Source organism: Aphelocoma coerulescens, chromosome 14, assembly GCF_041296385.1.
Source record: "Aphelocoma coerulescens isolate FSJ_1873_10779 chromosome 14, UR_Acoe_1.0, whole genome shotgun sequence".
NCBI classification, from domain to species: Eukaryota; Metazoa; Chordata; class Aves; order Passeriformes; family Corvidae; genus Aphelocoma; species Aphelocoma coerulescens.
Window position 1 is genome coordinate 13381401 of NC_091028.1, and position 12190 is coordinate 13393590.

At 39.1% G+C, this 12190-nt stretch overlaps 2 protein-coding genes across 4 annotated transcripts in view; one reads left to right on the forward strand and one right to left on the reverse strand.

Moving 5' to 3' along the window:
* The window catches only part of C14H7orf50 (chromosome 14 C7orf50 homolog), a 124798-nt gene that overhangs the window by 24172 nt on the left and 88436 nt on the right, over positions 1-12190 (forward strand). The window lies entirely within an intron of this gene.
* LOC138118580 (uncharacterized) lies at positions 609-8304 on the reverse strand. Its single transcript, XM_069029658.1, has 2 exons — positions 8070-8304; positions 609-2194 (listed from the first exon to the last, which is right to left on the reverse strand). The coding sequence occupies exon 2, from the start codon at positions 2147-2149 to the stop codon at positions 1133-1135; it is 1017 nt and encodes a 338-aa protein (XP_068885759.1). The 5' UTR covers positions 2150-2194; positions 8070-8304; the 3' UTR covers positions 609-1132.

Below are 12190 nucleotides of genomic sequence, written 5' to 3' on the forward strand. Positions count from 1 at the left end.
AAGCCAAATGCCTAAGGTGGCTCCTGGCCAGATTTGGTGGCAGTAGCAATGTGCTCAAAGCAGCCATTTCCACCTTTGCACCTACATCTCAGCCTGCATCAGATCCTGCAGGGCTTCCATCCAAACTCCTGCACCACAGCTGTTTTATTCTAATTCAGATTTTTTCCTCTTCTTGCACCATTTACCCATCAACTCTCATCTAAATGTACAATGTTTCTCTCTATCTTGTCTCTAGCAGAGCCTTGATTCCTGTTAGGAACTGGGGCTTGGGTTTTGTTTGCTTTCTTAAAAGCACATTTCGGTTCTACTGTTTTGGGCTGGCTTTTCTCTGTTTTCCAGTTAGTGTATTACTGAATGTGACTCTTCCAACGACTTCATACTTCTGAATGAACTCATCAGGAATGGCTTAAATCAATAATTGCTCTAAGTCTAAATGCAAAGTGGAAGCTGAGAGTACATTAACAAAAAGCTTTCATTCTTGCACAAAGTTTTAATTAGCCATCCTGTTGATCTTTCCAGTTCAGTGCCTCACAAAAGAACCAAAGCTTTCCTTTATGGACCCGTGTTTCCATTAATTTGATTTCCTTTTTTTTTTTTTGGCACAGGAATTCAGACAAAAACTTCATTGCTGCTGCTACTGGAATTACGTACACCAATTATATACCAATGCTATAGAAATAAGTAGTTTGTAGGTTAAGAAGTCAAAGGAGGAAGCACACCTGAGAAAATGCTCTGGCTGCAGATTTTGACCTTTGTTCAAAGTTGCTTTCTGCCACACTTTTGTTTGCAGCTTTGCTAGGGCATTGATACTACTGCAGAAGCACAGTTCTATGGTAACAGTACTCATCTTTCTACCTGACTTTGAAGCAATGCTGGCAGAAAAATAGATGATTTAAATATATATGTATATGTGAAAAGAACCCCAAACAGCCCCAGACTGTGGATGTTTTCTCACAGATCACTTTAAGTGCTAGAACTGACCAACTTTTTTCTTCCAGTACTGCTAGCTGTAAAATAGGCCAAGTTTGGGTTCTAAAGAAGGAACAATTGCCCTTTTTTTGAAGAAGTAAAAAACCAAACCAAAACCCACAAGCTAAAAAGTGAAGTGGATTGACAGTTGTTTTAGAACAGATTACTGTGACCCACTTTGATGGGTTGTGGCTGTTTCTGATATTTCAAGGTGATTGCTGGCACCGGTTTTTCTTCGGCACTTTTGTATGACTTTTAGTACTTCATCCTTGCATGGTTTATGAAGACAAAGTATAACTACCAAACTAGCACAGCTCTCACCGAACAACACTATTTCTGCAATGTTCATCACAAGCTCATTTTTTGTAGTTCCAATGCTCCTCTGTAGCTTCAGTGTTGTCCTGAAGAGAATCATGATGTTATAAAAGAGGCGACAAATAAATGCTGTCACGCTGATCACGTACACGGCGGGGTAAGCGCGGATGTGCTCCTGCAAGGCTGGAGCTCCAGCAGGTGCTTCTTTAGCCCAGAGAACAGTAAAACACAGAATCTGAAGTAGTGATGGGATTCCAAACCCAAAGGTGAATTTAACAATCTCGTATTCAGGCCATGCAAATAGTGGATCCAACTGGCAGCGTGCTTCCAGCTGATAATTATCGGTGCCAACCAGCACTGCCTCCGTCAGGGACAAACAGAAGGTGTATGTGAGTACAAACCCAACACACAAGATGGGTCTTTGGGTGGCTTTGCAGAGAGCAGTCCCTGATGGCAATCTCTCCAGTAACAGTGTGAGAGGTGTCAGAATGAAAACATACTGAGAATTGAAGTAAGCAAAGTTGAAAAAAAAAGACAGGACACTACAGACAAGGTGGGTTGCTGTTAAATAGTCAGGTCTAGTGATGACAGTAAATGAGAAAAAAATCATGATGATGTTGCTGATGGTGAAGTGTAGAAGAAGTAAGTCCAAGCCTTCTCCTTTGTTCTGCAAATAATTCTTTATGAAAATGATCAAAATACATATGCCAGCTGTTAATCCTGTGGGTACAAAAAAGGCAATGTAACAGTGCATGAGTCTGGATATGATATTTTGAGAAGCTATGAAGGCTTCAATTTCTTCTTGGGAAGTGAAAGGCTGGCTCTTGCTTGGGTAGCTGATCCACGTCATGTTGTGAGAAGTCATCCTTTTTTCCACACTGTGCTTATTTCCTGTTCAGTGGTGGTTGAACTGGAAAAGGAAGGTGAAACAAGTTTTAAAGTACAGTTTTAATGCCTTTTTTTGCATTGAATATATTATGTGCAGCCAGGCATATGAACCATTTGTTCAGAATAAATGCAGTAATTTCTTGGTGGGTTTTACACTCCTGTGTTATTACTCAAGTTAGCTTGAAATTATTTTTAGGCAGAGAAATCAGCCTTTTTATTTTTGATGTGGTTTCTGCTCTCACCACTCCCCCCTTTTCCTCACTTGATGCAGCTCAGTTTTGTAGACAGCCAGGATCCAGCACACTCATGTTGCCTGTGGAATATATGGAATATTGGCTGTTCAGTGGGTGAGGAAGGAGCTGGCTGTGTTTAGGTGGAGCTTCTTTTCCTCCCCATCTCACCAAGAAAGGCCAAGGCAGTTTGCAGGGCAATCCAATGTGTGGGCAGCAGCTCCAGCCACAAAAAGCTCCACTGTCCTGTCACAAGGGTGGGAATTTTGTATCATTTGAACCCAGCTGCAGTCTCACACCACATACTGAGGAAAATGCTAAGATAATCACAATATGAGGCACGAGCCACATTCCTTTCTTTGTTTTAGTTTTGCTTCCTTTCTGTTCTGAAAAAAAGCCTTTCATAACTGCAGTCTGTACCGAGGAGCCCATATAAAATTAATGAGAGCATTTAAGAACTGTTATGAACAAACTGCTTTTATACTAAAACATCTTTATACATTAATAACTCTGTCATTTCTTAGGTGTAGCTATTGCATAAAACGGCAAAAAATAATGCTGCTCTGCATGCTTGACTTTGAGAAAACGATTACTGGTGCATTATAAACCTGTTGATAAAGTTTTAGCAAGGACCATTTATTACAGCTGCATTATAAATTCCTGGAAATAGGGCATTTTGAGAGTTATATGGATAGGCTGTTAGCTGTAATGACTCTGTGATATGTAGATATAATGATTTTGCTACTGTATATATGCTTGGAGGCTCCTTTTTTTTTTAAAGGCAGAAAGCTTTTATGAGAACATGATATGTACTCATGAAAAACTGTAATGGATATGGATATATACATTTTCCAGACCACCTAAAAGCATAATTAGCTCAATTTTCTAAGAGGACATTTCTGTGCACCTTGTACTGATTGACACAGAAAATAGCACATCTTTTTAAGTTGCAAAGAATAAATATATTTAAACATAAAATAATGAACCCACTATTCCTAATTAATTTGGAACGTCTGATTAAAATGTTCCTCAGTATTGGAAAAAGTTAAACAAATGGGCATTTTTACAGTGTAGGGCGTTTTGTGGGGAAAAAAAATCTCTGTTCATAAAGATTCCAATTTTGTGTTAGACTTTGGTGTTTTTACTTTGTTCTGTTTTTACATAAAGCTGGTCTGAACAAGCAGGCAAAGACAGGACCATGGAGTTCTCCTTACAGAAGTTTCTGTAAGTCATAGTGGCAGGAAGCTACATACTTAGTTGTACAATAATGCCTTTTCCATAAAGGGATTCTAGTGATGTTAACTCTTAAAGTGAAAGTAATTTTAAACTGGTAAAAATTCATAGAGATGCATTAATGTTTTTAAGCAGTGCTCATTATAGATAAGTCAGTGTCTTAATACTGTTTGACAGTTAATTTATGGTCGTTACCTCTGACACTACTTCACATTTCTGATATTTCTAATCTCTCCTCAAAATTGGAATTCTAATACTGGTTTTAATTAGAAAAGTTGACTTATCAAAGTGGCTTTGATTAAATGTGTATATAATCTTATATAATTATAATTTCATTTCTAGAAAAGCATGGAGTTATGTTTTGATTCAGCAGTGTTCTTTGTCCCTTTTTAAAGGCAGAGTTTCTTCCTTTCTAGAAAAGGTTATTTTCTGAGAGATTCCACTACAGGAAGGACTGATGCAGCCAGGGAAAATGTTTTGTGTTACAGGTGCTCTTGCAGGAGGGAAAGGTTGGCTGGTCAGACTCTGTGTTCCAGCCTCTGAGCTGGGGTGCATCATGTAGGAAAGAACTGATGGGCAAAACAGGCAGAAGTTTCTGAAGCAAGTTAAAAGTTAATGTAATTTTGAAGCTTAAAAATAGGTTATTAAATATGAGCAATTCTTGTGTGTAAAACTTTAAATTTCACAATTAATTTCTTCTTAAATACTTGGGCAGAGCCTCAAGAATGGAGGAAACTGTAAATGGAATTTTGATCTTCTGTTAGGAGAGAGATTTGAAGCGTAATCTGGTGAAGGATTGTGACCACTTGAGCATCTGAGGAAGTCTTATTATCATCCCACACTGTAGGTTAGGAAATATTTACATTTAAAGCTGTTCCACCAGAGCCTTCAGTGTTACCTGCAAATTCCATCAGGCCTTTTGCAGGGCTGAGTATAAGAATTCAGTTCTGGCACTGTGAACATGTCCATTATCTTCTCAACAACTTTTATGGGCCAACTATGTTCACTGTCCTTGCAGGGAATCTCAGAATAATTTAACAACATTCAGCTCTTCTGGTAACATCATTGCAAAGGAAACAGAGGGGTTTGGGGTTTCACAGGAAATCATATGGCCTTATATCAAATTACAGGGAAAAAAAAAGATGCCAAAACTTGAATAAATTTTCTCAAGACCTGGCCTTGGTACTGATACTGGGTTCAATTTTGACCACAGCAATGTATTTTAAATTTTATTTAAATACTCTTTGGGCTTTTAAGACAAAGTAAGGCTTAATGCAGCATATTCCAGTAACTGCAGCTTGCTGTGCAAGCCAGTGCATCATCTTGGGTTCTCTTCCTTCACCCACCTGCTTGCACATTGTGATGTGTTACTGGTAAACCAGCACGGTGTTTAGCAGAGGCTAAGGATGTGTTTTGCCCTAATTTGGTGTCAAGATGGATGCCTGAAACAGTTCCAGTTGTAACCACAGACAATAAGATTTTTGTTAAATAATTAACACTGATGCTTCCTCTCCATCTAAATATTATTATCCTAACCTGAGTGTATGTCTTTTAAATTACCTCATCTGAGGAGGGAATTGAACTAAAAAATAATCTGTTCAACCTAGAATTAATATGCTCACTTTGGGGAAATAACAGTGCAACTATAAGTTTATAATCATAATCACTGTAAGTACTTTTAGGTGGGCTGTTCTAAAGGGAATGTCCCGAAAATCACCTTAGGATTCCCACACAAACAAAATTTTACCAAAAGAGCAAGCTGTTTGCAGCTTTGCTGTGGCTAGTCAGTGTGAGTGTAATTCTTGCTTGAATTCAATAAAAATATCTCCTAGCAGTTTGTAGCTAATTCTGAAATATTTTCCGTTTGGCAAATAAGATTAAAATCAATGCATAGTTATTAACTTTTCCCCCTTAAATTATTCCTAGAAGCTTAAAAGAATCACAGTGATCATGTCAGAGACTCTTTTCAGATTTGGCTCTGCTGTCTCACTGTTTAAAAGAGCAAATGGCAATTTGGAGCTCAGACTGTGGTAGGAAAGGCTTGTGTGCAGGGGGTGCCATCAGATGTGCCCAGCTCTTCCTACAAGCTGATACAAGTGCACTCTTCTCTCTAAAAGGGTCACACCTACCTGTATATTTCTGACTTCCTGACAATCTAATTTTTTTTTTTTTTTTGGGCAATATTTTGTCTCTTCATAATGACTTCAGTGAAATTTGAGGATACATAGCACTTTCCAAGGTGCATTGCCCACCACCTCATGAAGTGGCCGCATTAGCATCTTTTAGCTGGAATTATAGATTGGGCTCTGCCAGAACAGCCTGACTCCCTTGCAGCTGATGGATTGGGAAGAGTCACAGATGGCACAACCTCTCTGCATGGCTGTTTACATCGGAATGGGTAGCTTTAGAGATTCCTGTGACTGTAAGATGCTCATCTATCATGTAAAGCAGCTCTAAGAAATTGTCTTTCCAGTTTGAAAACGTTCCCAAAGCATCAAGTTCATGCTTAGAATAACAATGGGATGAAGGAGCTCATAGCTTTTGCTGTAGTAATATTAATGTTTCCAAGTTTTTATAGACTTCTGGAAATACTAATTTAATTTAATTTAAAATAAAAATATATGCTCCGTGGGAGCAGCAGAGGGTGGTTTATTTCTCACGTGTTTTATTTCAGAGTATTCATGCAGCTGGCCATATTTTCTTTTTCAAAATACTTGGAGCTTCCATCATAAAAAAAATTCGGGAATTTATTATGTCATTTTCCTCTGCTCTGAGAAGATCTGGTATTCCCTCAGTTCTTGCCTGGTTCTTGGATCTACTGCTGGGACATACTTTTTTTTTCAAAATGCACGTAATGTTTATGCTCTGCTGTGGTGTGGGGTGGAGGGGGTGACGACAGCAGACCAAGTCCTTTACTCTTTCAGTGGTGTTTGCAGCTTACAGTGCAAACACCTCAAGACCTGAATTATTTTTTTTCTCTCACAACATACTGTGACATAAACTGGCTTTGTTATTTCCACTTAAGTCACCGGTAACTATGGCAGGAGCCAGGTCTGTTTCTGTTTGTTTTACGATTAGTCAGTGAGGGAAATTTGCAATATGCTACTTGCATTATCTTTCCCTGTGTTGTCATGCTCCAGTATTTTGTCTCTTTATCCCAGGTCCCCCTTACTTTAACTGGCCATCAGTCATATTACAAATCCTTCCTTAACTTCATGTGGCCTCACTTTTTCCTTGGATTTTTTTTTTCCTCTTTCTATCCCTGTTTCCCTCCTATAATTCAGCAGTTAAAGCAAATATGTTTGATTTTTACTTTCTGAAGCATGGTGAATACATTCCCCTTCACTTCCAACACAGTGAGCACAGTGTTCAGAAAGCAGTTTAAAAACAGCAAGTTGTGAAAGGAGTTTCAGTACGGAGGGGACCCAGTCCCTAAGATTCCATTGGGTTTGGGTTCCTCATCCCCACTTTGATGTTTAACTGCTGCAAAAGGAGAGCTTGGTTTCAAGGAGACTTGTGTTTATTTAAAGTCTAGAAGGAAAAGCTCCTAAACCAGGGGAGTTTCTCCCTGGCAGCCAGAACTCTTCCTCTATAAAAGGTTTGGTAGGGCAGTCTTTCTGCATTCTGTCACCAGCCTTTAGAAGGAAAATATTCTTTCATCCAGTCATAAAGCAATACATGTAACATTGCTTGTGAAACTCTGCTCTTGGTGGGCATGTCCTGCATCGACTTGAGAAAACACATGATCCAGGGGGTGAAGATGTCCTTTCTGTTCACACTACGTCTGCCAAGTTAAAAGATGGAGGCAGCTTGCAGCATATAAGAGACTAAAATGTGAAATACTGTATTCTTCTTTCTTGTAAGATCACAATTCCTACTCTTGGGCAAGTATTTGAAGTTGTAAAGACTTAAGAAATCCTACCCTTAACTTACGGAAAAGTACCAGTTCCTGAGAAACCGAAAGCTTTTGGTTTTACTTTTCTAGAATATAAAGGAACTAACACTAACTTAAACATAATCTCCAAGCAGCATCACTGACGTGTTTCCTGTCCTATACAATTCCTGTAGTGGGATTAAGATTATCTGACAATGTCCATCCTTTAAAAGACTGGTTTTAGGCAATGGTCGGAGTCGTTTGTCCAGACCACTGAACAGTATTTCATCATCCAGCTCCCATTGGTTCCACGGGAGTGAAGTACTTACTGGAAAACAGTCTTCACATTTTCTCTGCTTAATGCCCAGCTTTAGCACAAATTTCAGCTTTATTACACATTTCAGCTGAGGACCTTTCCCAGATACAGTATTTTAGTTTGTGTAGTTCAAATTGTGTTGTTAAAGAAGGGAAAACTAAAAGTTTTTCATTATGACCTCAGCTTCACTATTTGAGCCTCTTGAACAAAACATTGCATATTCAAAATAATATAAAGCACTTACCTTTTCAAGGAAATGTTCCACAGAAACAACAGGCTGAGCCTTTCACTGTGAAATGTCAGTTGAAATACAATTACTCTTTGGAGCTTATAGAGCTTTCTATTTCTGTAGAAAGCAGAGTGTGTATATTACAATAACTTCTTCAGCTGCTGTACATCACAGTGAAAAATCCAGGCGCTTGCTGACTGAAAAAACATGCAGTTCTGTAAGGGGAACAGGAACTTGGTTGAAGTCATTCAAACCATACACGTTGCATGTTTAGCAAACCTATGGTTTCATCATCATGTGACTTTAAAGTTCAGATTCTCCTCTGCAGAGAGATATTTTAGAACAGAAAAGTAGTGTTTGTCCCTGCCATTTCTAAGTATGTGAGGCCATCCAGTGGATTTTTTTTTCCTGTTCCTGAAGTAATCCTACGCTCACTGGCCAGCCTTTGCAATTGCATTTTTTCCCAGTGCGCTGTTTGAAGTGCTAGAGGTCTAGAAAAGGAAAAGCCTGTGGAATAAATACCACACCACGCCCTTTGCTTAATACAACAAGAACTCAACACAAAGCAGGGCATGTCAAAGCATTAAGATCCCTGCTTAAAAATAGGTGTATTTCTATTTTTCCGACGGCTCTTGGAACACTCCTGTTATTGTATACATGCAATAAATTATTTTTCCAGATGCTCTGCAGTGCCCATGAGGTGTAAAAAGACAAGATTTTGAGTATGGAGGATGTTTTGGGTCTGGCTCAGCATGACTATGTTGAATAGTGTTATTAAAACCTCAGATATAAATAAGCAAGAAAGGCTTGGCTCATGATTTTTTTTAGTGCAGTCTGTATGGGATGTATCAGTAGCATCATGTTTTCTCTTACCAGCACATGGGGAAGGGCATTTCTGTTGTAATCTTCTAGTAACCTGCAATGGCATTCGTGGGTTGAGAGGGTAATTTGTGACCAGTGTATCAGCACTCTGTTTTCATAGCTTCCTACTTGTTGTACTTTGACAAGGCTCACTAAAAAACACATGGAAACTGCCAAAACACTTCAAAAAAATGAAATGAGACAAATGTCTACAAGTCTAGATTTCAAAATTGGAGTTGTGGGTTACTTGGAGAAGATATTTTAGCACTTGGTCTACATTTCCACCTGCAGCTTAGCATTACTGCTCCAAATACTCTCTTGAGACTAGAGGTAAACTAGATGGAGGGTCTTGGGTTGCAGCTGTAGCTCAGAGACATCTTGATTTTCAGGATGAAGGTTCATGTTCTTTGTGAAGGAACTGTCCTCTAGAACAGCTCCTCAGTAGTGCAGGGGCTCTGTGAAATGTGCTTTCCAATGGCCTTTATTGAGAATACTGTAATTCCCACAGAGCCTTTGGTTTTGATTATCATGTGTAGCAGTTTGTTGGACTGGGTAGGTTGTTTATTGTTTCCCTTTTATTTGCAGTAGTTCCTCCAAAACCTTGGGCACAGTGGCAGTGTAGTGCAGGTGTTTTGTATGTAGCATTTCCCTGTGAGCTGTACCCTAAGCCAGGCTCATTCTGTTGATGCTAAGTTCTCATAGTTAAGAATGGTAAAAAAAAAATGTGCATTGTTTTACGTGCAAATCAGGTGACTCTTTTCTTTTTCTGTTGGTTTTTCAGTAAAGATGCAAATTTCAAGTGTCACCTTATTCTTTCTAGGACTGAGGGCTGTACAGAGAGCACACCAAACCATGTAGGCATAGTGAAATGATTGTTTTTGAAATTACAGAAAAATTTCAGGAAGGTTTTGGTCATCAAGTTAACTTTTTAGCTTCCAGAATGGATCACTTGTGCACTTGAGGCAATGCTGAACAGTTGCAGCGTGGTTTTGTTGCTGTACTTTCCACTGAAGTGCTTTGAATAGGTCCCTTATTGATAACTCTGGGCCCTGCTGGGGGCAGAGGGGGGGAACTAATGTTATTTATTGGCTGTGAGCCAGGAGCAAACTGCTGAGGGTTTATATCTTGTTGAATTTGCCTTGGGTGGGTGTACACACAAGGCTATTTGGCTGTGCCCTTTGTGTTTATTAGTAAAAGAAAGGCAAATCAATGACTGCACCAATTCAAGGAATATTCAAACCACTCTTTACAAAGGTTTCAGTGACTTTGAGTTAATGAGCAGTCGGGGAGCAAGGAGTAACTCCCGTGCAGATAAACCCTGACACAGCAGTGTTGAGGCCACATTTCCTGTTATTCAGTAACCTCGGGTGGGACAATGCATGGGCTGGGTAAGCAGAGCTCCAAGGGAAATTATCCACTGATGATTGTATAAATAGAATCAGAAGAGTAAAAAGAGAGAAGCTATTTCTTACACTTCCCATCTTTAAAAAGTAATCGAAGAGAAAGCTCCCATCTTCAAAGTTGCATTCACATTTACAGACATTAGCTCATACTTTGTCTGAAACCTCTATTAAACTTCATTATTCAGTGGTATTTAGGGAGCAAGAACATGTTTCCTACTTGGAATCAGGTGCAAGTAGCACAGCCTGTTTCAGAACTGTACACAGATTGAGAGACTCGCACATCAGAAAGCATCACGTTTGTTTGGCTACTGAGAAATTTATTCTTCCAAAGATGATGGAATAAATTGAAAGCCAGAGGAGAAATAGAGGTTAGAAAATCAAAGTTTCCCAACTCTGTATTCTTTATTCTGTTTAGACCTTGCTGATTCCCATCTCGATAGCTGCAATTCTGCCTCATCTACAGAAACGAACAAAAATTTTTGAGGTATGTTAAGAGCTCCCAGGTGGAGCTTTGGCAGCAGCTCGCTGTGCTGTTACTGTCACAGTTAATGCATTAGTAAAAGAAAAGCAAAAATATTGCTGTTGTGTGACCAGCTGCATCTTTCCTTAGAAAAAAACAATAAACCAGTTTGTTTAATTTGCTTAAATGATCACAGGGTACAAGTCATATGAGGATAGTGGCAAGCAGACCAGTGCTCAGTTGTATAAGGGTTTCATAAAGCTGCAGAAAATGGTTGAGTGATTGTGTTTGGGATGATGCATAATGTCATAATTATTTTTATCAGTGATTTATGGATTTATTATTTTTTGGTGAAATTTCTTTTCATGTATTAGTTTACTTGCTCTCAGTGGAAAAGGTGGGTGTATGATAGTGATTTTCAGGATAGGATGGAGGCAGGAAAGGTGAAGTTACAGAAGTGAAATAGTTGTGAGATGCTGTGTCAATATATCAGGATTGGCTGATAACAACCACTTACAGTGTGCTGTGGTGGGCAAAATTCGGGTTTATTTTTGAACACAACTGTTCATATGGCAAAATAAATATCTCCAGTACTGGGTGACAGATGTTGCCATAAAGAAAGCAGATGTGAATGATTTTTTTTTTTAACCAACACCAATAATTTCTCTTAATTGACCCATATTACTGATATGTTTAGCAGAGCACAGATCCCTGACAGGAGGTTTAATTTGAAGTGAAGGCTCTTTCTTTCCTATCCATGTGTGCCAGATGAGAGAACCTTCTCCATCTTTTCTAACAAGCACTGTTCAGTGCTTCTGGCTTGTGAGATGCTGCAACCCTGGCGATTTCAGTCTTTTTATTCTCTGGCTTCAGGCATATCCATCCTGTGGATTATTACGGAGATGGTGATCCTGTCTTGCTCACCTTCCTTCTGAATCATGGTGATCAGTTGTTCAGCAAAGAGCTGCAACGCTCAGTTGAGCATTAGAGCTCTTGTTTGCTTGGTGCAACATCAAACAGCCACAGGGTGATCAAGGATCCTGGGACCAGAGGCTGCATCAACCTGCAGGTAGTCCAAGGACTGGGCTGGATTCTGTGGGGTACTGATTATTGTTAGGGAACTAATACTGCATGAGAAGCCTGAAGTTTATTTTCAGACCACACTGTTGCCGCCTTCTTTCAATTAAGGTATCTTTTCTTGCCTTTTGGATGTAAGGTTACTAAGAAAACCATCCCTGTGTGGAATGATAGGATTGTTTTGGAATATTAAATGACTGTTATTGCCTATACCCCAGTGTATTATGATGAAAAGCAGTTGCATTGTTACTGGAATTTTGAATCGTGCAATACACTGCAATTTTGTTTCAAAGATGTTTTTCATCAACTGTCATGTATTTCCACCTTAATTTTTC